The 27852-nt window shown below is 44.8% G+C and overlaps 1 protein-coding gene across 4 annotated transcripts in view; it reads right to left on the reverse strand.

Annotated features, from left to right (window-relative positions):
• Nucleotides 1-27852, reverse strand: part of nr1h3 (nuclear receptor subfamily 1, group H, member 3) — a 176219-nt gene that overhangs the window by 145803 nt on the left and 2564 nt on the right. For 3 of the 4 annotated variants that reach the window (XM_073047704.1, XM_073047706.1, XM_073047701.1), the window contains exon 1: nucleotides 14023-14671. The exons of the other annotated variant lie outside the window; for it this stretch is intronic. In XM_073047704.1, the coding sequence (XP_072903805.1) occupies nucleotide 14023 (1 nt within the window). In that variant the 5' untranslated portion in view covers nucleotides 14024-14671. Of the gene's footprint in view, nucleotides 1-14022; nucleotides 14672-27852 lie in introns of those variants that run through there. 4 annotated transcript variants of the gene reach the window in all.

Raw genomic sequence — 27852 nt, forward strand, 5'->3', positions numbered from 1 at the left:
AAGACTAGCAGTATAGTGGAAGTTCCAGCTGTCAAGGGTCATATAGTGCATAGGGAAGGTTCTTGGGAAGTTGAAAGATCTGAAGGTAGATAAATCACCTGGACCAGAGGTCATTAGCAATGATCTTTCAAAAATCACTAGGTTCTGGAATGGTTCCGGAAGTTTCCCAATCTTCAAAGCCAACTTTTTCTTCTATTTCCCTTTTACTTTATTTAGAAATAGGACTCTGAACTAAACCACATTTTTATAAAACTCTGATCATTCTTCCCTATAACTCTAGCTACAAGGTTATTAATTACCCTTTTCCAATATACCTAAACTAGTCTGGTTCCTCACCATAAATATGTAGAAAACCATTTAGTACAATCCTTGAATTCATCCCCTTTATTATTACTTCTAATTTGATTTACCTGGTCTATTTGCAAATTCAAGTCCTCTGTAGCTAATGATAGTACCCTAGTTAAATTTGACACTAAATTTCTCATTTCGTTCTGCCCTACATCACCACTATTGTTTGAGGGATCTAAAGGGGATCCACTAATGGTTTCTACCATAAGACCATATGGCCCTAGGACACAGGATCAGATTTAGGCCATTTGGCCCATCGAGCCTGGTCCATTATTCAATCATGGCCGATCCTTTTTTCTCCTCCTCAGCCCCACTCCCCAGTCTTCTCCCCGTAACCTTTGATGCTATGACCAGTCAAGAACCTATCAATATTTGCCTTAAATGCACCCAACAACTGGCCTCCACAACTGCCTGTGGTAACAAATTCCATAAATTCACTACCCTCTGGTGAAAGAAATTTCTCCGCATCCTGAGGCTGTGAGCTCTTATCTGAGACTCTCCACCATGGGAAACATCCTTTACACATCTACTCTGTCTAGGCCTTTCAACACTTGAAAGGTTTCAGTGAGTCCCAACTTCATCCTTCTCAATTCCAGCAAGTACAGACCCAGAGCCATCAAACACTCCTCATACGATAACCATTTCATTCCTGGAATCATCCTTGTGAACCTCCTCTGGACTCTCTCCAATGCCAGCACATCTTTTCTTAGATGAGGGTCCTAAAACTCCTTTGACTGCACACTATCCTGAGTCCCTTCACTCCAATCCCATGCCCCTCCCCAACAGCTCAAACAAACCTGCCCACGAGAATATTGATTCCCCTTGGGTTCAGGTGCAACCTGTCGCTTTTGTACAGGTCATACCTCCCCCAGAAGAGATCCCAATGATCCAATAACCTAAAACCTTGTCCCCTTCACCAGCTTCTCAGTGACACATTAATCTACTAATCACCCTGTCTCTACCCTCACTAGCATGTGGCACAGGTAGAAATCCAGAAGTTACTACCCCGGAGCTCCTGCTTCTCTGCTTTCTGCTCAGCTCTCTAAATCTTCTCTTCAGGACCTTTCTTTGCCACGTCATTGGTAGCAATATGTCCCAAGACATCTGGCTGCTCCCCTTGCTCTTCACCATTTCTTACCTCCGTGCTAACCAACTGCACTTGAATTTCCAAGCTAAGATCCTTTATAAGACCATAAGGAGAGAAATTAGGCTATTTGGCCCATCAAGTAGTTTATACTCAACTTTTACCCCATGCATTATTATCAGGGATACCCCTACTTTTCCACTTTGCCGACCTTTTCCAAACTTTAAGCCTTTGCTTCACACAAACATATCTATCTCTGGCATGCTAAGATTCTCTTTTTAACAATGACTTTTCAATCGTAGTAAGGCATGGTAGATAATACTTGAAATACTGTATGTAACTGCAAAGTGAGATCACCCTTGCATTTGCAAAGGTACCTCAACTCATTGGCTACTGGCTCTGCTAATGACGTCGTACTCCTCATCAATCGCTTTGCATGGCTGCAGAATTTCTGAGGCACAATGCCTCTGTAAGATTCATCATTATGTCATTATGGAGTATGACCACAGCAAGCTGTCACAAGCAGCATTTACTGTAGTGTTCTCAGACACAGATCAGAGTGATTTTATTGGGCCCTTCTTTCACTGATCCACTGAAGGTAATCGGAGAACTGGACAATTTCATAAGGATGAGATTCTGGCCTCTCACTGCACATGATAATAGGGTTGAGGCATCAATAGATAGCATCCGTCTTTTGCCTTGAAGTGACAGGTACACCCACGTCCAATACCTTCGGCTGACTGATTGAGGAAGTGTATGTACAGATGAATAAAGGTACAGGCAAAAACCATTTGGTGTGCTTGCCAAGGCACTGAGTCAGAAAGATATGTTGCAGATTTATATAACTATTTCGGCTCTGTCTGAAACAATGGATTCAATTATAGGAAGGATATAAAGCTTTGGAAAGGAGACAAAAGTAGTTTACCAGGATGCTACATGGATTAGGAGGCATACTTTATAAGGTTGAGTGGTTTTCTCTGGAACAGTGGAGTTTGAGGGGACATCTGACAGAAGTTTATGGAATTATGAGAGGTATAGGTATATATCTGGTACCTTTTTCCCAGAGTTGAAGTGTCTAACACTAGAAGGCATCTATTTAAGGTGCTAGAAGTGAGTTTAAAGGAGACATGCGGGGCAAGATTTTTTACACAGACAGAGGTGGGTGCCTGGCACGCAATGACTACAGTGCTGGTGGAGAAGGGTATGATAGAAGCATTAAAGAGGATTTGAGACAGGCATGAAAGTGCAGAGAATGGAAGGATATGGGCATCATGTAGACAGAAGAGATTAGTTTAGTTAGGCATTTAATTACTAGATGAATTAATTCAGTACGACATTGTAGGCTAAAGGGCATTCTCCTGTGTGGTACAGTTCCAATCTACTCCCATTTGCTGCAAAAAAGAACAACTATTTTAATGCAACAAATTACAGCTCCTCCCCGTAGTTTACAAATGCCTGACATACCAAATGTACACCTCGTACACGGGCACCTGGGAGACTGGTGATCAGATCTGCCAGCAGTTGTGGGGCTGTGGGCATCGTCTGCCATTTGGCAACTCAGTTCAAAGGTGTATTTCTAACTTGGAAATGGTCTAGGTTACAAACAGTTTGCAGTAATGAAACCCTGCCTTAACCGGGGAATGGTCTGTATCAAACAGTTCACAGTACAGTAATGAAACCCTGTCTTAACCGGGGAATGGTCCGTATCAAACAGTTCGCAGTACAGTAATGAAACCCTGTCTTAACCGGGGAATGGTCCGTATCAAACAGTTCGCAGTACAGTAATGAAACCCTGTCTTAACCGGGGAATGGTCCGTATCAAACAGTTCGCAGTACAGTAATGAAACCCTGTCTTAACCGGGGAATGGTCCGTATCAAACAGTTCGCAGTACAGTAATGAAACCCTGTCTTAACCGGGGAATGGTCCGTATCAAACAGTTCGCAGTACAGTAATGAAACCCTGTCTTAACCGGGGAATGGTCCGTATCAAACAGTTCGCAGTACAGTAATGAAACCCTGTCTTAACCGGGGAATGGTCCGTATCAAACAGTTCGCAGTACAGTAATGAAACCCTGTCTTAACCGGGGAATGGTCCGTATGTGTCCCACCGTGTCCCAGTGGTTGCAGTCTGTCTGCTTTCTTCTCCTAGGACACACAATGGAACGCCCGTACTGACTGGAGGGATCAAAAGGTGTGTCTGCACACAGTGGAAGCAAGCTTGAGCACACTAGCCAGGGCAAACCCTACAAACCAAGGGTCGCAAGAAACTTCAGATGTCCTGAGACAGAATGGGACAACCAAAAGGACTGTCCTAAGATCGGGCAGACTACAGTGTGCGCATCTGAACTCAGCTAAGGCCAGCAGACAGACTGCAGAAAAGGGTGTCTGCAGCAAAGTCCTACATATAACAAGAAGCTTCTGTCCTTGGGAACTGCCCGTCTGCTGGATCAGGCTGGCAGAACTCAGGAGGACAAGGCTGTTCCAGCAGAGGCTAAAAGCTGCTCCCTCAGCTGCTGGGTTTTGTTGGCAATGGCCACTGGGAGGCACAGTGGAGTGGGTCAGTGCTGAGCTGGAACTGAGATTCTCCTGACTGCACCAGCTCTCATGCACATTCCTGGTCTGACAGCTCCCAGCCTGTCCTACAAGATCCTCCTGAACACCTCCCGGTCAACTACCGCTCTGGGTCAACTCAACAATGACAGAGCCAAGACTGTGGCTCTCCTTTCTTTCCTGCACAACTGTAGCCATCAGTGCAAGCGTCTCCCCTTGCAAAATCCCCTCTGATCTAATCTGTTCTGCAGCGAGGAGGTCACGGTTCTCCAAGAAGACAGGGAAGCCTGCTGTAACCAGGGGACACCTCACCTCCTGGTGTCTGGATGACTCCCAGGGACAGTAGCTATGTCTCAGGGATCCCTACTCTGTTTCTGTGCAATAATACTACAGAGAAAACTAATACACTACAGGCAATCCTGCAGCAAGGTTTATCCACAAATTAAATCCCAGCTTCAAGCATAACTACAGATTGTAAATGCTAGCTTCTCTGTATCCCTAAGTGGATCATTTGCTCCTTGTGACGAGGAAATCAGCAGATGCTGGAATTTCAAGCAACGCACACAAAATGCTGGTGGAACACAGCAGGCCAGGCAGCATCTATAGGGAGAAGCGCAGTCGACGTTTCAGGCCGAGACCCTTCGTCAGGACCCCAGTCTTGGCCCGAAACGTCGACTGTGCTTCTTCCTACAGTTGCTGCCTGGCCTGCTGCGTTCCACCAGCATTCTGTTTGTGTTGCTATCCCTAGGTGATCATTAGCTCCTTGTGTCAGTGATTGCTGAAACTAATTGTCCAGCCTGGCTGATGTGTCTGGGCACATTCACAGGCGACAAGTTTTCAATGGAGGCTGAAATCATCCATAATGCCTGAGATTTCATGATTCTGGTCACCATCGCCTGAAACACATTCAATCTGAAACATCGTTTTTGGTTTCACAGGTGCTGCCTGAGCATTTCCAGCATTTTAGACCACAACACCATAAGATATTGGAGCAGATTTAGGCCATTTGGCCCATCGTCTGCTCTGATATTTCATCATGGCTGATTCATTTTTCCTCTCATCCCCAATCTCCTGACTTCTCCCTGTATCCCTTCATACCCTGACCAATCAAGAGCCTATCAACCTCTGCCTTTAATATACCTAAAGACTTGGTCTCCACAGCTGCCTGTGGCAACGAATTCCACAGATCTATCATTCTCTGGCTAAAGAAATTCCTCCTCATCTCTGTTCTAAAAGGATGCCCCTCTATTCTGAGGATGGGTCCTCTGGTCTTAGACTCTCCCACCTTAGGAAACATCCCCTCCACATCCACTCCATCAAGGCCTGTCACCATTTGATAGGTTTCAATTAGATCACCCCCTCATTCTTCTGAATTCCAGTGAATACAGGCCCAGAGCCATCAAACGCTTTTCATATGATAAGCCATTCAACCCTGGAATCATTTTTATGAATCTCCTTTGAACCCTCTCCAGTTTCAGCACATCCTTTAAGGAATCCTGTACAAAGACTCCCTGGTCCATTTGAGCCTCAGATTTTTGTATTTTCCCTCCATTTAGAAAATAGTCAACCCTTTCATTTCTTCTACCAAAGTTCATGACCATACATTTCCCAACACTGTACTCTATCTGCCCATTTTCTTAATCTCTCTAAGTCCATAAGACCATTAGACATAGTAGTAAAATTAGGCCATTCAGCCCATTGAGTCAGTGATGCACCATCAATAACTCTCGGAGACGTGAGGCGAGAGATAGGCTTTTATTAGCTGTAAGAGAGCACTATCAGCAGCAAGAGACCATCACACAACATCCTGGAGACTGAGGGAGGAGCAGCGCCTCCAATCGCCTTTATACAGGGGTCTGTGGGAGGAGCCACAGGAGCAGTCAGCAGGGGTCTGTGGGAGGAGCCACAGGAGCAGTCAGCGGGGGTCTGTGGGAGGAGTCAGCAGGGGGTCTGTGGGAGGAGCCACAGGGGCAGTCAGCGGGGGGTCTGTGGGAGGAGCCACAGGAGCAGTCAGCAGGGGTCTGTGGGAGTAGCCACAGGAGCAGTCAGCGGGGGTCTGTGGGAGGAGCCACAGGATCAGTCAGCAGGGGTCTGTGGGAGGAGCCACAGGAGCAGTCAGCGGGGGTCTGTGGGAGGAGCCACAGGAGCAGTCAGCGGGGGTCTGTGGGAGGAGCCACAGGAGCAGTCAGCAGGGGTCTGTGGGAGGAGTCAGCGGGGGGGTCAGTGGGAGGAGCCACAGGAGCAGTCAGCGGGGGGTGGGGGGGGGCGTGTCCAGGCAGGTATATGTAGTTCACCACAGTCAGCTCTGCCATTCCATCATGGCTGATCCTGGATCCCACTCAACCCCATACACCTGCCTCCTCACCATATCCTATGATGCCCTGACCCGTCAGGAAACTTTCAACTTCCACCTTAAATATATACATGGACTTGGCCTCCACTGCAGTCTGTGGCAGAACCTTCCACAGATTGACTCGCTGGCTAAAAAAAATCCTCCATGCCTCTTTTCTAAAAGGTCGTCCCTCAATTATTTTGAGGCTGTGCCTTTAGTTCTGGATACCCCCACCAGAGGAAACATCCTCTCCACATCCACCTTATCTAGTCCTTGCAACATTCAGAAGATTTCAATGAGATCTCCCCCACCCTGCATTGTTCTAAATTCTAGTACAGGCCCAAAGCTGCCAAACATTCCCTCATTCCTGGAATCATCCTCGTGAACCTCCTCTGGACTCTCTCCAATGACAACACATCCTTTCTGAGATATGGTGCTCAAACCTATTGACAATACTTTGACTTCAGCCTGACTACTGCCTTATAAAGCCTCATTCAGCATTATCTCCTTGCTTTTATACTCTATCCTCCTTGAAATAAATGCCAACATTGCATTTGCCTTCTTTACCACAGACTCTACCTGTAAATTAACCTTCTGGGAGTCTTGCACGAGGACTCCTAATTCCCTCTGCACCTCTGATGTTTGAATTCTCTCCCCATTTAGATAATCGTCTGCACTATTGTTCCTTTTACCAAAATGCATTATCACACATTTCCCAATACTGTATTGCATCTGCCACTTTTTTGCCCAGTCTTCCAATCTGTCTAAGTCCATCTGCAATCACATTGCTTCCTCAGCACTACCTACTCCTCCAGGTATCCTTGTATCATTCTCAAACTTTGCCACAAAACCATTATTTACATTATCTATATCACCGACAAACAATGTCACCAGCAGCCAACAAGAAAAGGCCCCCTTTTATTCCCACTCACTGCTTCCTGCCTGTCAGACATTCCTCTATTCATGCCAGTGTCTTTCCTGTAATGCTATAGGATTTTAAACTTGTTAAGCAGCCTCATGTGAGGCACCTTCTGAAAATCTAAGTAAATGACATCCACTGCCTCTCCTTTGTCCACCTTGCTGGTTACTTCCTTGAAGAACTCTAACAGATTTGTCAGGCAAGATTTCCCTTCGCTGAAACCATGCTGACTTTGACTTATTTTATCAGTAGTCTCCAAGTACCCCAGAACCTCATCCTCAATAATAGACTCCAACACTTCCCCAACCACTGAGGTCAGGCTAATTGGCCTATAATTTCCTTTCTTAAGATCATAACTAATGCATCCGTTATCTCTTCAGCAACCTCTGTCAGGACTCTGGTTGTAGTCCATCTGGCCCAGGTGACTTATCCACCTTAAGCCCTTTCAGTTTGCCTGGCACTTTTCCCCTTGTAATAGCAATGGCTCTCACTCCTGCACCCTGATACTCACAGACCTCTGACGCATTGCTAGTGTCTTCCACAGTGAAAACTGATGCAAAGTACCCACTAAATTTGTCTGCCATTTCTCTGTCCCCCATTACCACCTCACCAGCATCATTATCCAGTGGTCCACCTCCCTTTTACTCTTTATAGAACTGAAAAAACCTTTAGTATCCTGCTATATATTATTGGCTAGTTTGCCCTCATATTTCATCTTTCCCCTTCTTATAGCTTTTTTAGTTGCCTTTTGTTGGATTTTAAAAGCATCCCAATCAAACTTCTCACTCACTTTTGCTACCTTATATACCTTTTCCTTGGCTTTTATCCAGTTCTTAACTACCCTTGTCAGCCACGATTGCCTACCCCTAGGACGTATCCATCCTGTACCTTGTGAATCATTCCCAGAAGCTCCAGCCACCTCTGCTCTGCCATCATCCCCAGCAGTATCTCCCTCTAATCCACCTGGACAAGCTCCTCTCTCATGCCTCTGTAATTCCCTTTATTCCATTGTGATATGGAATAACACAGAGCGAAGCAATAACAGAATGCAGAATATGGTGTTACAGAGCAAGTGTGGTGCAGGCTGATCATAAGTTGCAAGGCCATGATGAGACAGATGGTGAGGATGAGTCCACCTTATCGTACAAGGCAACCGTATGTGCTAACGTAAGGCCGCCAGTGTGGAACGGTCCATACTGTGCAGTGTTTTGGAATCTGCAGGAAGCCGTGTTATGTGGAGGTAATGTAATGCTTTGACTTTTGAATTTGTTTGTCCAAATGCATCCAGTAATAAGCGAGATCAAGCCCATCCGTTACACTTGCCTAATGTGATATATAATATCTACTGGTGTGTGCAGCCTTCATTAATTGAGTCCCTCTGTAGTGAGAAGGACTCCCTGCAGATGAAGTTGGTTGTGCTGTTGAGTTAAAATGCCGAGCACTCTAATCATTCTTTTACATTTTCTCAGAATGTCCTGTAATCATTTGTTTTTCAACTATGTCATGGCTCATGTCCTCTTTCTTTTCTATACTTTCAATCTCGGTGTGGGACTCCAGCTCTTCACAGTACATAATAAACTGGCTTAGATAAGGGAAATAAATGTAATATCTCCAAGTTTATGCCAATGCAAAGCTGAGTGGAGGGGTGTGCCCTGTGGAGAATACACTGAAGCCCCAGGATGATTCGGCCAAGGCAGAATCAGAATTAAAACAGCAGGTGACATCTCATTGGCTCTTCACACAACCCTGAAGCATCTGGTCAGCAAAGACACATACATCAGGATCCTCTCTATCAACTACAGATCAGCATTTATTTAACACCACAATCCCCTCAAATCTAAACAGTAAACTGCAAGACCTGGGCCTCAACACCCCCATGTGCAATTGGATCCTGGGTTTCCGCACATGTAGATCCCTGTCAATTCAGATTGACAAAAACATCTCCACAATCTCCATCAGCACAGGAGCACCACAGTGACGTGTGCTTAACTCCTGCTCTACTCGCTTTACACCTGTGTCTGTGTGGCTAAGCACAGCTCCAACACCATATACAAGTTTGCTGATGACACTGTGGTGGGCCGTATCAAAGGGGGTGATGAATCAGCATACAGGAGGGAGATTGAAAACGTGGCTGAGTGGTGTAATAACAACCGCCTCTCTCTCAATGTCAATCAGACCAAGACACTGATTGCAGACTTCAGGAGAGGGAAACCAGAGATCCATGAGCCAGTAATCATCGGAGGATCAGAGGTGAAGAGGGTCAGTAACTTTAAATTCCTGGCTGTCACTATCTCAGAGGACCTGTCCTGGACCCGTCATATAAATATAATTGTGAAGAAAGCATGAAATCGCCTCTACTTCTTCAGGAGTCTGTGGAGATTCGGCGTGTCATTGTAAACCTTGGCAAACTTCTATAGATGTGTGGTGAAAAGTGTGTTGACTGGTTGCATCAGGGCCTGATATGGGAACACCAATGCCTTTGAGTGAAAAATCCTCCAAAGCATAATGGATTCGGCCCAGTAAAACCTTCCCAATCATTGAGCATATCAATATGAAACATCACCGTAGGAAAGCAGCAAAAATCCTCACCACCCAGGCCATGCTCTTCTCTCGCTGCCGCCATCAGGTAGAAGGTACAAGAACCTCAGGACTCATACTACTAGGTTCTGGAACAGTTACCACCCCACAACCATCAGGCTCTTGAACAAAAGGGATAACTACGCTCATTTAAGGATTCTGTTATCTTGTTGTTTCATGCTCATTATTTAATGCTATTTATTTATATCTGCATTTGCATAGTTTATTTACAGTTAATAGTTCCTGATGTTTACAGCTTAGTTACTGTTCTATAGATTTGCTTAGTATGCCCGCAGAAAAAGAATCTCAGGGTTGTGTGTGATGACATGTATGTATTCCGATAATAAATTTTACTGTGAACTCTGAGGTTTGATTCAGAATCAGAATATGTTGTGAATTTATTGCTTTGCAGAAGCAGTACAGTACAGTACTAAAGAAATACTCTAAGTTACAAAATAAATAAATAGTGGAAAGACAAATAACAAGGTAGCATTCATGGTTTCAGAAATCTGATATTGGAGGGAAAGAAGCTGTTCTTAGAACATTGAGTGTGCGTCCTCAGGCTCCTGGACCTCCTCCCCAATGGAAGTTGCAGGAGAGAGCAAGTACAAAGCAGGTGCAATCTAATGTGAGGTCAGATACTCTGGAGTCCGTAAGGAGAAAGCATGTTGTCTGATGGCGGAAGGAGGAGGTGCAGTATGACTGAATGCCCTTGTGCATGCAAGTGTAACAAGTGATTAAGAGTTGGTACACTGACCTTTATAATGACAAGATTCAAGTCTAGGAGTAGGCCTGTCTTGCAGCAAGTATACAGGGATTGAGTAAGACTTTGCCTAGAATATTACATGCAGTTTCGGTCTCTCTACTGGAGAAAGGATGTTCTTGTTATGGTGGGAGTGAAGCAGGGGTTTGCCACACATATTCCACAGGAAGGGGAGAAAGCAGGTCAATTTCACTGTAAAATTCTGAGAGAATGGAGAGATCAAGTTCAGGATGAATGTCCTTGGTGACTGGAGAGGACAGGACCAGGGTCATAGTCGAAGGATAAGAGACAAGTTGTCTGGTAAATAGGTTTATTGTCATCTCATGTTCTGTGGAACAGTAAAAAACTTTGTTCTGCATGTCATTCATTCAGATCACTTCATTGCGTCAGTGCATTGAAGGAGAAACAATAACAGAATGTAGAACTAGATGTTAAGACTAAGATGAGAAGTTTCTTCTCCCATTATTGAACCTGTAGCATTCTCTACCACAGAAAGCAGTTCAAGCCAAATACCCTCTCATTTATTTTAGATTTTCTTGCCTATATCACCTCTTTAAATGCAATATTTGTACTCTTCTGCATTAGTCTCCATTTGCCACATTTCTACCTGAACTACCAGCTTGTCTCTCTCCTTCTGTCTGAAGCTTTCCCCCCTCTTGTCAAGTACATTGCCAAATGTTTTTGCATAATCTGCAAACATCTTCATCATGGCCCCCACGGTTAAGTTTAAATCACTAACATGTATTACAAAAATGAAAGTGGAAAATAATGAGCCCACTGGTTTACATCCCACCTATTTCTGTGTTGTCTGTGGATTTGGAACAATGACACAGAGTCCCTCAGCTGAAGCCCAAGCCATATCACATTAATTACAACATGTCAGCCAGAGAAAGATTATTTTATTCTCACTTTTTGCTTTCTGTCTGTTAACTAATTCTCAATCTATGCCAATGTTATAAACCAATTTTAGAGCAATATACCAAAAATGCTGGAGGAACTCAGCAGGTCAGGCAACATCTATGGAAATGAGTAAACAGTCAACATTTCAAACCAAAGCTCTTAATCAGGACTCGTGAAATAAGTGGGAGGGTATTTGACTTCAGCTGCTTCATGCATGTAATGGAAGAGAAAGAAATGGTGAATGAACTTAATGAACATTTCGCTTCAGTCATCACCGTGGAAGACACAGAAATTCAAGAGTATCAGGGGGCAGAAGTGAATCCAGTTGCTATTACTAAGAAGAAGCTGCTTGAAAGGTCGGAAGGTAGATAAGCCACCCAGACCAGATGAACTACACTCCAAGATTCTGAACGAGGTAGCTGAAAAGATGGTGGAGGTGTTAGTAATGATCTTGCAAGAATCACTAGATTCTGGAATGATTCTGGAGAACTGGAAATTGTAAATGTCACCCCACTCTTTATGAAGGGAGACAAAAGAAAGGAAATGATAGGCCAGTTAACCTGACTTCAGTATTTGGGAAGATGTTGGAGTCCATTATAAAGAATGAGGTTTTAGTGTACTTGAGGCACATGATAAAATAAGCCAAAGTCAATATGGTTTCCTTAAGGTAAAATCTTGCCTGAAAAATCTGTTGGAATTCTTTGAGGAACTGACAGATAGGATAGAGAAAGGAGAGTCAGTGATGTTGTTTACTTGGATTTTCAGAAGGCCTTTGACAAGGTGCCACAAATGAGGCTGCTTAACAGTATAAGAGTCCATGGTATTACAGGAAAGATACTAGCATGGATGGAAGACTGGCTGACTGGCAGGAAGCAGAGTGGGAATAAAGGGGGCACGTTCTGGTTGGCTGCCAGTGATGTGGTGTCCTGCAGGGGCTGGTTTTGCGACCGCTTCTTTTCACATTAAATGTCAATTATTTTGATGACAAAATTGATGGTTTAGTGGCCAGGTTTGTAGATGATAAAGATAGGTGGAGGGGCAGGTACTCTGCAGGACTTAGAGAAATTGGGAGAATTGGCAAAAAAGTGACAAATGGAAATGGGAAGTGTATGGTAATGCACTTTGGTAGAAGGAATAATGGCGCAGACTATTTTATAAATGGGGAGCAAATTCAAAAACCAGAGGTGCAATGGGATTTTGAACTCTTTGTGCAGCATTCCCTGAAGGTTATCTTACAGGTTGAGTTGGTGGTAAGAAAAACAAATGTAATGTTAGCATTCACTTTGAGAGGATTAGAATATAAGAGCATAGGTGTCATGCTGAGGCTTTGTAAGAAACTGGTCAGACCACACGTGGAGTATCATCAGCAGTTTTCAGCCCCTTATCTAAGAAAAGATGTGCTGGCATTGGAGAGGCTCCAGAGGAGGTTCATGAGAATGATCCCAGGAATGAAAGGGTTAACATAGAGGAGCATTTTAATGGCTCTGAACCTGAACTTGCTGAAGTTGAGAAGAATGAGGGGAGATCTCATTGACACCTATCAAATATACAGTGCCTATAAAGCATATTCACCCTCCCCACCCCTTGGGAGTGTTCTGCTTTATTGCTTTACAACATTGGATCACAGTGGATTTAATTTGGCTTTTTTGACACCAATCAACAGAAAAAGACTCATTTATATGAAAGTGAAAACAGATCTCTACAAAGTGATCTAAATTAATTAAATTACAAACATAAAATAATTGCATAAGTATTCACCCCCCCCACCCACCCCTCGCCATTAATATGACACAGTGGGATGGTAATGGTTTGGGGCTGGGATTTTTTTTACGGTTTTCGACAGATCTGTGATAGCTCTGTGCAAATTTGGAAGTGGGATAGTGGGTGGTATTAGGAGTGGATGAGTACTGGCGATGTCAGACCTCTGTTGAACCACTTTCAAAAGTCTCTGTTAAATCTACCCTCCACACTTCAACTTTTCCCAGATCTCCTTCCCTCCAAACAGCCCTTTCCTCTGTCAAATTCTCCACCCTTTGCTGTAGTAATTGGAGTAGTAACCTGATCTACTGGGCAAGTATGCTCCCTACATCCACCATGACCAACCCTCCAAGAGGGTAGGAGAGAATTCTGAGCTAACCTCAGACATTGCCTGATTGACAAAACAGAACAAGAACCTGGTCAGCATTGTTAGAGTGTCAATGCCTGGCCCTTTAACTGCACTTCCCATTCCTCCCACTCTTCCTCCCTGCCAAATAACCACCATCAATATCCCCTATGAGAATGTTTCAGTGGTGACTCCAGAGAGGTCAATAACCTAACATGATCCTTTCAATTCCATTTCTATGGCTTTCCCACAATAACAGAAAGTTTATCCTCCTTTCAATCGGATCATAAAGAAACAGAAAATGCAAGATAAGTGCAGCATTTAACTACTGGTCCCCTCAGTGAAAGGCTTGTCTTGTTAGCTATGTGAAGCCGTTTGTCCCTCCCTCCTCTCCATGGGGTTCCTTCCTCTCTTCCCAGGGAGATCCAACTCTCGCTTTACTTACTCTGGTAAGGTTTCCTTCTTCAGTGAAGCCGCAGCTGAATGAGTTGATTCTCTGGAATAAGAAGCAGTGTAACTCTCTCCTGCCCGCTTGGTTGGTGATAACTCGCCGTCCTTCACTCCTGTCCTCTCCCTGACTCTCGTGAGCACCTCGCGGTGAGCAGGGCCACTGACTGCTGGGTGACGTGGTCACAGAATAACACTCAGCTGTATCTCTGTTACAGGGCAGGCCGTACAGTAGATAGATGTTTACAATAGATAACTCACATCCAGATCAAGCTCAAGGCTCCAGCCTTGGTCCAATCAGCTCAGGGTTACCACAGGTCAAATCTCATTGTAAGTCCATAATATGTCTGTCTCCCTCTCTCTCTCTCTCTGCCTCTGATTCAATCCATTACACTCTATCTGCCTCAGTTTCTCAATGTGCGTACCTGTGTTTCTTCCTCTCAACTGCTACCTTCCCCCTTTACTATGTCGTCGGTTTGATTCCTCTTGCTTTCTCTCACTCTTTGACTACTATCTCTCCCAATCTTCTTTACTTTCCCTTTTCCTCTTCCTATCACTTTGCCTCTTTCTCACTTGTCTTTTTCTATTTTTCTCTGTATCTCTCTACCTCTACCTCGATCTCCTGGGCTTTCTCTGCCCTGTCTCACTTGTAGTCTTCCTCTATCTGTCTTGCCCACTGTCTCAGTCTGACTGCGTGAATGCAGTAGCAATTAATTCCCGCTGTCCTATTGGATGTGAACAGAAGTGTCATTAGAAAGCTGAGTGACCCAAGAAGCAACAAAACCAAAACTATCTGACACTGGAAGATTCAAGTAGAAAGGCAGCTCCACCCATACTACACCCAGAGGAAATCACACAATCCCAAGGAGAACATGCTGGCTCCACACAGATGGCACCAAAAGTCAAGAAAAAAGATTGGGTCTCTGGAGTAAAGAGATCTCATGAACAACAACTTGCCAGTTGGTGTCACAGAATTGGCCAAAGAAACAAACCACAATTTTGGATGCCTCTGATCACAACACAATCTGCTCAAATGCAGTAATTAAGTTAATGATCTGGAGTTAACACCAAGGAAGAACCATATCTACCACAGGCTCTCAGCATCTTCATGTCCAAGCATCTTCATATTGACAAACATCCCAACCTAAAAAGTTTTCCCAGCAAAATGAGAATCTATCAATTTCTGACAGCACATCAGCTTCTATGACTACAGTGACTAGTGACTACAGTTTAAAACTACGCATCCGCTGTAAAAAATGCTTTGTGATCATTTACTCCTGGCAGCTGAGGTTTTCTCAATATTTCCTTTCCCAAGTTTTCTGAACCTGTCCAATCAAAGAACGCTCACGCCCCTAAACCGTACACGAGAGTTTATATTCTTCTAGTCACAGCAGCTTGAAGTATAATTTATGTTTAATTTATGTTTCCTTGTGAGTACTGCATATCGACTGCTCTATACCTGTGATGTTGCTGTAAGTTTTTCATTGAACCTGTACACACATGAACCGGTGCTAATGGCAACAAACTCAAGTTTGATTTGACTTTCAACCGCTGATTCAGATCAAGACAGACACCTCACTGTCCTAAACTAGAGATACAGGAAAATCATCGAGATATTGAGGCTGAATGGATAGGGTTTAAGGAGGCACTTGGACAGGGGGGAAAATGGTATCCAATATCAGGACACACAAAACATGAGATTAGAGCAATGAGGTCCCGAGACAAGGAGATGTTGGGACATAATGCACATGATATTTATGTTGAAAAAATATTGAAATGTCAGAATGGATAGGATACCCAGAATATTATTGACCCCAGTTTCTGACAAATTTAATAGTAAGATTTGACCTTTCATCTGTTTCTTGGCCATCAACTAGCCAGATTCAGAGGCAATTCCATTGTAATGCTGAGATCCTGCAAGGGGATGCAGAGGGTGGAGGGGAGATAACTGACTCGTGGAGAGAGCCGCTCATGAAGATTCAAATTGGAATAAGGAGATTTAAGGAGGACTGGAAGACAATGGCTGGGAGATGAATGATTGATTGACATCAGCAGTCTGGAAGTTTGAGTCAGAGGTAGACTGGAGGGTGTGAGGAAGATCAGGATGAGGAAGGAATCAGAGACTGGGGTTGGAGAGATATCGGAGGGGAAGAGATGATGTTTTGAAGAAATCAGATTCCTAAGGTGTACTAGTGAGGTAAGCTATTTGGTTTACTTAAGGACCCAGTTGTAAACATACCATTTACTCTGTCACACCTAAGTGCAGTGCTGGAGAAGCACAGAGTAGCTGGGTATAGTCATTCTCAAATACTTCCAGAAGCTGGGTACCTTGCAGCCATTTAAAATTGGAACTAAGATTTGAGGCAACTGACTGGTCAAAATATTTAAGTTATTGACCTTCCTCTGGGAAGCAGGTTGGTCTATTGAAAGCAGAGAGCTGGATTTTTGATATTTGAACCATAACTGCTACCGCAACTGTGCTTGGGGGTGATCATTGCCCAATTATCTCTGAGTCATGGGAAAAGAAAGAGATTACTCAGATACCTGAAGTAGGGCTGGGACCTAGGGAAGTGATACTGAGGCCAAAGATCCTGTAATTTTTTATTCATTTTTACCCACACCCCTTAATATGCAGCTTCACTTAGAATCTTAAAGAAATTCAGACCAAGTTGTACAATTAATAGAGGGAAAATCCCAAATTGATCCATGTTTACACTTTCTGAAAAGAACTGTTTAAGAAAAATGCTAATATGCTTCCTGTCAGCATTTCTTAAAGCTAGTAATATTCAGCTGGGCTCCCAATCTCTATGTACTATAGGTCAATGGCTTAGACTCTGCATCGATTGTTCCAAATTCTATTTACATTACTCTTGGTTTAACTAGTTTAATGTGAGGCGGTACACTCCAATAAGTGCTCAGCTCTTTGTGTATCTCAACCTCCCTGAATGCAAAAATATCCACAAGGGTACACAACATTTACGTAAGCAGCATGCACTGAATCTCTTCCCTCCCTCCACACCCGGCCTGCCTGACACCCCCCAAAAAAAAACTACCACTGGAGAGGTCAATGAGACAGGAAGAAATGGAATGTTTGGAATTTTATGCCATGGAGGTTCACATCTCATGGTCCCAATGCCCAACTGAGTGGAGGATTTGGTGTGGTTTGACCTGTTTGGTCAAGTAGGAATGCAAGTGCTGAACAGTAATTTCTGCTGTGCTAGTTAATCTAACACAGCATTGAAGTTATGACTGACATTGACATGCCTGTTTAGTGGGATGCAGAAGGATCAGATGGGTGGCTTTGGGGGAATGGGGGAGGGAGGACAAAATTGTTGAGAAATCTGTGTGCAATTACTAAACAATGTCCCTTGCATTAAGAATGGGGATGGGTTTCCTATTTATGTTGGGGTTGGGCTTGAAGCTGAGAATGTTGTCCATTGTTTTGGATGTTGAGGTATCGTTGGAGTTGAGAGCTGGGTTGGCAGTAAGTTTAGGTCTGGTGCTGAAATTTCCATTCTTTTGATTGTGGTTATGATCGGATATGATAGTTGCCGTCAATAGCACTTTTGTGGTAGGGCTTGGGTCTGAGGTTAGGAAATCAGCTGTAGATATAGCGAGGCAATTGCCTTGTTTGAATTTGCTAACATCATTACTCAGATTTGGCTTAAGAATCTGTGTTTATGTGGCGGGGGGAGAGTGTTTGCTTTGGGTATATATTATTTCTAACCTACAAGAGGGCATTGGACTTCTCAGTTTAAGATTGGCACTGGTTTTCTGTCCTATTTACTTTAAAGTTTTGGAGATGGGACTGAGGCTTGTTGAGGTATTGAGGCTTTAACAGTTTAGGTAGTGATCATGGTAGGATTGAAATTCGGGGCTGATCAAGGTGAGGGTTGATAAGGTTCTTATCAAGGTGAGGGCTGTTTTAGTGGTTGGGTAGTTCTGTTATGGTTTCTGGTGCATGTACCATATGATTGTGGTAGGATTTCAGTGGAGTTAGGGCATTACGAGTTGTTGAGTTTATGGTTAGAGTTATGACCAAGACTGAGCTGATTGAAGTTGAGTTGTGCTTAAGATGTGAGAAAGATTGAAATGGGTATTGGAATAGAAGCTAATGGTTTAAGGCATGAGAGAGATTAAAATGGGTATTGGAATAGAAGCCTATGGTTAAAGATTTGAGAGGTTGAAATGGGTATTGGAATAGAAGTCTATGGTTTAAGATTTGAGAGGTTGAAATGGGTATTGGAATAGATGCTAATGGTTTAAGGTGTGAGAGAGGTTGAAATGGGTATTGGAATAGATGCTAATGGTTTAAGGTATGAAAGAGGTTGAAATGGGTGTTGGAATAGATGCTAATGGTTTAAGGTTGAGCCAAGCTGCTGAAGTGGAACTCAAGTATCTTCATGCAAAGTGATGTGCAAAGTGAACCACTCCAGCAGATGCTTTGCCTCAGTGGATTGTTATCTCCCTGTCCATGCCCTAGTAAATAGCCATTTATTATTGATTATTGACTCTTATTATTAATTGTGCTGCTGTGCACAATTCACCACTATCACTATTTCAGCACAATGTGCAGTGCTCTGTTAGCTTTAATCTCTGTCTGCTTTGTATTCTGTCATCTGCCAAGTACTGCTTCATTGGACTTGCTTTCCTCTCTGAAGGACAGGTGTTCTCCCTTCTTTCCATCTTCATCTACTTGTGACTGATCAGAGGTTTTGCCTCGATTCTCCACATATGTTGCACCTTACTATGCCTGGGAGAACTTAAAATGACTGTGGCAAAGGGATTGATCAGTGCTTCAATTCTTTTGTCTGTGCACGTCAGAGGAATATGTTGGATTTCATAGTGGTCTTTTCAGGGTAACAGCAACATGCACAAAAGCTGGTAGAAATTTCAAACATTCCTCTCGAGAAAGTGAATGAGGTTCAGGAGGGGTGATCAGCTGAATTTCGAAACCACTCATGTGTTAATGTACTAATGCAATTTCAGTATGAGAGTGTGTGGGCGGGGGAGGGGCTGTTGGTGAGAGTGATACAGTCTGAGAGTGAGTTGGGCCAGATGAAGGTGGGTGCAACAGAGAACAGGCAGCCCTAAGGTGACAGACAAATGGAAACTGGTTTCAGTCTGGAATTCTAACCCCAACCAAATGCCAGTAGAAGTTGACTCAACCTTCATTGCCATGAATTCATCTCAGTCCAGCTTGGTTTCAGAGACCTTGTGTTCCTTAGAGCAGAGGAGGCTGATGAAGTACATAAAGGCCTATGAAGGGCATAGACAAGATAGATAGTGAGGAACCTTTCATAATGGCAAAGATGTTTAAGGTCAGGAGTGACACAAGAGAAACTGCAGATAATGGAAATTTGGAGCAAAACACAAAAAAAAAACACCAGAGGAAGAGGAATTACTCGGCTCGAAATTCCTCCATAGATGCTCTATTCCTCTGACATCTTGTTTGTGAAAGCTAAGAGGGTGTCGACTGAAGTTGAAATGTTAGATATAGATGAGTAAGAGCTTGTTTGTCCAGAAGATGGTAGCATTCTGGAACACATGCTTGAGAACTAATGGAGGCAGGTGAACTAATGGCACAGAATTTCAGATGCATCCGAATGAGGACTTTAACTACCAAGGCACAGAACTCTACAGATTGAGAGGGACTATTGTGGAAAGGCACTTGAAGGTCAATATAGACATGGTGTAGCAAAGGGCCTGATTCCATACTTTAAAACTCTATGATCTCTGATTTAAGGTGCAGTGAGAAGGAAGTGCTCATTATTAAAGTCATGAGACAATTGGCTCAGAGATTTCAGTCACAAATAGCTGAATAGGATGACATATGTAGTTTAGCAATTCCCCTTGAATATAGCACAACCAAACCAGTTTTCAGTGCTAAATACCAAAGGGAGTAATGATTCCATGGGGAAATATGTTTAGATCACATCCACAAGCTCAAGAACTTTTTCTCCCCAAGGTGTGAGGAAAAAGGACAAAGCAAAATGAAAATAACCCATTGGCCACTGAGAACGTAATCATCAGGACCAGGGAGCAATTACAGAAATCAAAGATGGATCGTGTATGAGAGAATCCAGAGCACACAGAATCAAGCTGAATGGATACAGTGAAACAAGTTCAGCCCTGATACAGACAATCAAGTTGAGCTGATACAGTGAATCAAGTTGACCTGATACATTTACTCAAGTTGACCTGACACACTGCAACAAGTTGAGCTCAAACACTGAATCAAGTTGAGCTGGATCACTGAATCAAGTTGAGCTGGATCACTGAATCAAGTTGAACTGGATCACTGAATCAAGTTGAACTGAGACACTGAATCAAGTTGAGCTGGATCACTGAATCAAGTTGAGCTGGATCACTGAATCAAGTTGAACTGAGACACTGAATCAAGTTGAGCTGGATCACTGAATCAAGTTGAACTGGATCACTGAATCAAGTTGAGCTGAGACACTGAATCAAGTTGAGCTGGATCACTGAATCAAGTTGAACTGGATCACTGAATCAAGTTGAGCTGGATCACTGAATCAAGTTGAACTGAGACACTGAATCAAGTTGAGCTGAGACACTGAATCAAGTTGAGCTGGATCACTGAATCAAGTTGAGCTGGATCACTGAATCAAGTTGAACTGAGACACTGAATCAAGTTGAGCTGGATCACTGAATCAAGTTGAGCTGGATCACTGAATCAAGTTGAACTGGATCACTGAATCAAGTTGAGCTGAGACACTGAATCAAGTTGAGCTGGATCACTGAATCAAGTTGAACTGGATCACTGAATCAAGTTGAGCTGGATCACTGAATCAAGTTGAACTGAGACACTGAATCAAGTTGAGCTGAGACACTGAATCAAGTTGAGCTGGATCACTGAATCAAGTTGAACTGGATCACTGAATCAAGTTGAGCTGAGACACTGAATCAAGTTGAGCTGGATCACTGAATCAAGTTGAACTGGATCACTGAATCAAGTTGAGCTGGATCACTGAATCAAGTTGAACTGAGACACTGAATCAAGTTGAGCTGAGACACTGAATCAAGTTGAACTGGATCACTGAATCAAGTTGAGCTGGATCACTGAATCAAGTTGAACTGAGACACTGAATCAAGTTGAGCTGGATCACTGAATCAAGTTGAACTGGATCACTGAATCAAGTTGAGCTCTGATACAGTGTATGAAATTGTGCTGAAACAAAGAATCAAGTTGAATTCCAATAGAGTGAATCAAATAGAACTGAAACACTGAATCCAGTTGAGGTGAAACACTGGATCCAGTTGTGGTTTGATACAGTGAATCAAATTGATATTTAATACAATGAATGAAGTTGAGCTGATACACTGAAACAAGTTGAATTGTGATGCAGTCAATCAAACTGAGATCAGGTACAGTGAATCACATTAAGCTGATACATTGACTCCAGTTGAGCTGATATACTGAATCTAGTTTTGCTCTGATGCACTGAATCCAGCTGAGGTGATATGCTGAATGAAATAGAGCTCTGATACACTGATTCAAGATGCACTATATCAGGTTGAGTTGATACACTAAATCAAGTTGTGCTGACACACTGAATCACATGGAACTGATACACTGAACCAAGATGAACTCTGATACAGTGAGTGATGTGCTGATACACCGAATCATGTGTAACTGATGCACTGAATCCATTTGAACTGATACAGTGCAAAATGTTAAGCTGAATCCAACTGTGCTTTGATACATTAAATCAAGTTCAGATCAGTTGTAAAGAATCACGTTGAGCTGATACACTGAATCAAGATGAGCTGAACCACCGAGCCAAGATAAACTCTGATACAGTGAGTGATGTTGTGCTGAAACACTGAATCCAGTTGAACTGATACACTGCAAAATGTTGAGCTGATTCACTGAATCCAGTTGTGCTTTGATTCAGTAAATCGAGGTAAGCTGATACACTAAATCATGTTGAGCTCTGACAGACAATGCTGCTGAGATCTGATACAGTAGATCAAGTTGAGCTCAGAGAGAATGCATCAAGCTGAGCCAATACACTGAATATACACTGGATCAAGTTGAGCAGTAATACAGTGAATGAAATTTGGCTGGTACACTGAATTGAGTTCAGTTCTTATACACTGGATGCATTTGAGCTGCCACACTGAATCAATCTGAGCCCAGAGATACTGAGTTATCTTGTGCTCTAATACTGTAAATCAAGTTAGAAACATAGAAAACCTACAGCACAATATAGGCCCTTCTGCCCACAAAGTTGTGCCGAACATGTCCCTACCTTAGAAATTACTAGGCTTACCTATAGCCCTCTATTTTTCTAAGCTCCATGTACCTATCCAAAAGTCTCCTAAAAGACCCTATTGTATCCACCTCCACCACCATTGCCAGCAGCCCATTCCACGCACTCACCACTCTAAGTAAAAAATTCACCCCGACATCTCCTCTGTACCTACTCCCCAGCACCTTAAACCTGTGTCCCCTCGTGGCAACTATTTCAACCCTGGGAAAAAGCCTCTGACTATCCACACAATCAATGCCTCTCATCATCTTTTACACCTCTATCAGGTCACCTCTCATCCTCCATCACTCCAAGGAGAAAAGGCCACATTCACACAACCTATTCTCATTAGGCATGCTCCCCAATCCAGGCAACATCTTTGTAAATCTCCTCTGCACCCTTTCTGCGGTCACAGAACAGAAAAGACTTTCTATGGCTTCCACATCCTTCCTGTAGTGAGGTGACCAGTACTCCAAGTGGGGTCTGACCACGGTCCTATATATCTGCAACATTACCTCTCGGTTCCTAAATTCAATTCCACGATTGATAAAGGCCAATACACCATACGCCTTCTTAACCACAGAGTCAACCTGCGCAGCTGCTTTGAGCATCCTATGGACTCAGACCCCAAGATCACCTCTGATCCTCCACACTGCCAAGAGTCTTAACATTAATACTATATTCTATCATCATATTTGAACTACCAAAATGAACCACCTCACACTTATTGGAGTTGAACTCCATCTGCCACTTCTCAGCCCAGTTTTGCATCCTATCGATGTCTCACTGTAACCTCTGACAGCCCTCCACACTATCCACAACACCTCCAACCTTTGTGTCATCAGCAAACTTACTAACCCATCCCTCCACTTCCTCATCCAGGTCATTTATAAAAATCACAAAGAGTATGGGTCCTAGAACAGATCCCTGAGGCACTCCACTGGTGACCGACCTCCATGCAGAATATGACCCATCTACAACCACTCTTTGCCTTCTGTGGGCAAGCCAGTTCTGGATCCACAAAGCAATGTCCCCTTGGATCCCATGCCTCCTTACTTTCTCAGTAAGTATTGCATGGGATACCTTATCAAATGCCTTGCTGAAATCCATATACACTACATCTACTGCTCTTCCTTCATCAATGTGTTTAGTCACAACCTCAAAAAATTCAATCAGGCTCGTAAGGCATGAACTGCCTTTTACAAAGCCATGCTGACTATTCCTAATCATATTATGCCTCTCCAAATGTTCATAAATCCTGCCTCTCAGGATCTTCTCCATCAACTTACCAACCACTGAGCTAAGACTCACTGGTCTATAATTTCTTGGGCTATCTCATCTCCCTTTCTTGAATAAGGGAACAACATCTGCAACCTTCCAATCCTCCGGAACCTCTCCCGTCCCCATTGATGATGCAAAGATAATCGCCAAAGGCTCAGCAATCACCTTCCTCGCTTCCCACAGTAGACTGGTGTATATATCGTCTGGTCCCAGTGACTTATCCAACTTCAGCCTTACCCTGCAACCTGTGTCTGGAGCCTTGCCTCACCTCGCCTCTGCCTGGAGCTTTGCCCTGTTTGGAACTGTCTGTCTGTTTCCACACCTTCACTAGGTAGGTCCAGCCATTTTTGCCGCTACCTAGTGTTGGGAACTGCCTCTCCGTGTCCACGCCTTCGCAAGGTAGGTCCAGCCGTTTTGCCACTACCTAGCGTTGGGAACTGTCTCGTTGTGTTCAGTGTTCTGTGTAATGAGTCCTGGCCCTACGTCCTGTATCCAAGGAGAGGTCTCGGCTTGGTGTTCCAGGTTCCTGTCTCTCCCTTGACTCTGTGTTCTGTGTTCCTGTTCTCCCTCAACTAAGGCTCTGGGTTCTGTGTTCTGTGTTCCTGTTCTCCCTCAACCCAGGTTCTATGTTCTGTGTTCCTGTTCTCCCTCGACCCAGGCTCCGTGTTCTGTGTTCCTGTTCTCCCTCGACCCAGGCTCTGTGTTCTGTGTTCCTGTTCTCCCTCGACCCAGGCTCTGGGTTCTATGTTCTGTGTTCCTGTTCGCCCTCGACCCAGGCTCTGGGTTCTGTGTTCTGTGTTCCTGTTCTCCCTCGACCCAGGCTCTGTGTTCTATGTTCTGTGTTCCTGTTCTCCCTCGACCCAGGCTCTGGGTTCTGTGTTCTGTGTTCCTGTTCTCCCTCGACCCAGGCTCTGTGTTCTGTGTTCCTGTTCTCCCTCGACACAGGCTCTGTGTTCTGTTTTCCTGTTCTCCCTTGACCCAGGCTCTGTGTTCTATGTTCCTGTTCTCCCTCGACCCAGGCTCTGTGTTCTGTGTTCCTGTTCTCCCTCGACCCAGGCTCTGGGTTCTGTGTTCTGTGTTCCTGTTCTCCCTCGACCCAGGCTCTGTGTTCTGTGTTCCTGTTCTCCCTCGACCCAGGCTCTGGGTTCTGTGTTCTGTGTTCTTGTTCTCCCTCAACCCAGGCTCTGTGTTCTGTGTTCCTGTTCTCCCTCGACCCAGGCTCTGTGTTCTATGTTCTGTGTTCCTGTTCTCCCTCGACCCAGGCTCTGTGTTCTGTGTTCCTGTTCTCCCTCGACCCAGGTTCTGTGTTCTGTGTTCCTGTTCTCCCTCGACCCAGGCTCTGTGTTCTGTGTTCCTGTTCTCCCTCGACCCATGTTCTGTGTTCTGTGTTCCCTTTCTCCCTTGACCAGGGCTCTATGTTCTCGTCTTGTCGATGTGCCTCGCCCAGTCCAGGTGTACCTTGCCCAGCCCGGTGCTGGGGTTCCCTTGTCCTGTCCAGGAGTCTCATATCCAGTCCTGTTGTATCTCCTCGTCCGTTAGCCACATCTTGTCCTCGCCTGGTTCTGGAGTCCGAGCCTGAGTCAAGACCCAAGTTCGGGGTCCTTGTCCAGTATCTGGCTTGGAGTCCAAGCCCAGTTTCCTAGTTTCCAGTTCCATGTCCTGGTTCCACTATCCTCCTCAAGTCCTAGCCCAGGCCCAGTGTCCTTGTCTCGTCCGGGGCCTTTCTCATGTCCAGCATCCTTTCTTCCTCACTTCCCTTGCTTCCTTCTCACGCCTAGTCCTATTCCCGGTAGTTCAGGGTCTGTGTCTTGCTTTTGGGTCCTCTCCCTTCACCACCCACCCTCCCCGCCCCCGTTACGACACATACTACACCTTTTGAATTGCTTCCAGAAACTCCAGCCATTGCTGCCCTGCCATTATTCTTGCTACTGTCCCCTACCATTATTAAGAGCGTTATTAAGATGGCACCAGTACTGGCGACTCTGCACGTGCTCTCCCAAGCAAACTGCCCTCTACACTATCCTATACCCGAGAAACCCTACTAAACCTCCAATTTGCTACATCTAGCAAGATCAACAACACCCTGGTGAAGCTACTGACCTAGCTGGAGATCACCAATGCCCCAGAATTGCTTCTTTAACTCTGGACGGCTCCTGGACCCGATCATTGAGGCCTGGTCCGATGTCCACCACGTTCCCGTAGACTCGTGGCCTGCTACCGTGTCAGAGTGCCTGGAGACATGGCCCATTCCGACCAGCACCTCTCCGAAGCAGATGGCCACATAGAAGTGAGATCGGAGACCTCAAGGTACCCCAGACGCTTCCCCGGAGTGACCACCGTAGAGCCCCGTCGGTGGCCATCCACAGCTGCCGGAAGTGAGGCCTCCGCCGCCGACCTCGGAAATCGAGCCCGGGGCTCAGCTGGAGCGGAGGCCCCCGCAACTGTGACTCAGTTCACGGACCTGTCTCAGCCGGCAGCCCAGCCCTCCGGGATTAAATGTCAGCTTCGGGGCCCGACCCGATCAACAGCCCGGGCCCCCGGCAGTTGGAGGTGGCAGCGGAGCCTCCCCCGTCACTCAGCCCGACCTGCAACTCCCGACGACGCGACCCGCCGATCGATCCCCACGGGACGTGTCCACCAACCTCAAAGAGCTGCCAACAACACACTGTATCGATGGAAACCTGGAAGGATGCACTATTTACCGAGAAAGCAGAGAGGCGTGCGGAAGTAAAGATATGTTTAGTGATGAAGATGTTGTAAGTTGCAGAAGATGATTATATGGGTCGGCACAACATGGAGGGCTGAAGGGCCTCTACTGTGCTGTAGTGTTCTATGGTTCTATGGTTATATGATGTGTTACATTTGGAGGCTCATGGGGTGGTAGATAAGGACAAGAGGGACCCTATCACTGTTAACATGGTGGGAAGGTACAGATGTACAGGAAATGGAAGAGATGTGGGTGAGGACTGATCCCAGGACACAGCTTTCCATTCCAGGACATCGGAAGTGTCCTCCTTTTTCAAAGAATGGGATTTCTCTCCCTCCACTCTTGATTCTGCCCTCACCCACATCTCTTCCATTTCTTGTACATCTGCACCTTCCCACCACATTAACAGTGATAGGGTCCCTCTTGTCCTTTTCTACTACCCCATGAGCCTCCACATGTAAACATCATCTTCCAGCATCTCCATCACTAAACATATCTTTACCTCTGCATGCCTCTCTGCTTTCTGCAGGGATTGCTCCCTTTGTGATTCCCTTGTCCATTAGTCCCTCCCCACTAATCCCCCACCTGGCACTTACTCGGGCAAGCATCCCACGTGCTCATCTGCCCAGTCACCTCCTCCCTCACCCCAGACAGTCCTTCCAGGAGAGGCAACACTTCACCTGCAAATCTGCTGGGGTTGTCTACTGTGACTGGTGCTCCGGATGCGGCCTCCTCTACGTTGGTGAGACCCGTCATAAATTGGAGGATTGCTTTGTCAAGCATTCCATCTGCCACAAGCAGATTTCCCAGTGACCAATCATGTTAAGTCCAATTCCCATTCCTGTTCCAACCTGTCAGTCCATTGCCTCTTCTCGTGCCACAATGAGACTACCCTCTGGGTGGAGAAGCAACACTTTATATTGTGTCTGGGTAGCTTCCAACCTGATGACATGAATATCAATTTCTCCTTCTGGTAAGAAATTTTTCCCTCCCCTCCTCTCTTCTACCCCACTCTAGCCTCTTAGCTCTTCTCACCTGTCTATCACTTCCCCCTGGATCCCATTGTCCTATTGTCCACTCTCCTATCCTATTAAATTCCTTCTTCTCCAGCCCTTGATCTTTCCCACCCAGCTGGCTTCACCTATCACCTTCCAGCTACCCACCTTCCCCTCCCCCTACCTTTTTATTCTGACATCTTCCCCCTTCCTTTTCAATCTTGAAGAAGTGTCTCAGTCTGAAATGTCGAGAGTTTATTCATTTCCATAGATGCTGCCTGAACTACTGAGTTCCTCCAGCATTGTGTGTGTGTTGCTTTGGATTGTTGTGAGCAGTTTGGGGCCCCTGATATTGGAGAAGGTCCAGAGGAGATTCATGAGAATGATTCCAGGAATGAAAGGGTTGATAGGTTCTTGGTTAGTCAAGGCATCAAAGGTTCCAGAGAGAAGACAGGAGAATGGAGTTGAGAGGAGCAGACTCAATGGGCTGAGTGGCCTAATTCAGCTCCTAAGTCTTACTGAGAACTGAAACAGACTCAGTGCTAAGTCCTATGTTGTAAAGAAAATAT

Source organism: Hemitrygon akajei, chromosome 6 (genome assembly GCF_048418815.1).
Source record: "Hemitrygon akajei chromosome 6, sHemAka1.3, whole genome shotgun sequence".
Lineage (NCBI taxonomy): Eukaryota > Metazoa > Chordata > Chondrichthyes > Myliobatiformes > Dasyatidae > Hemitrygon > Hemitrygon akajei.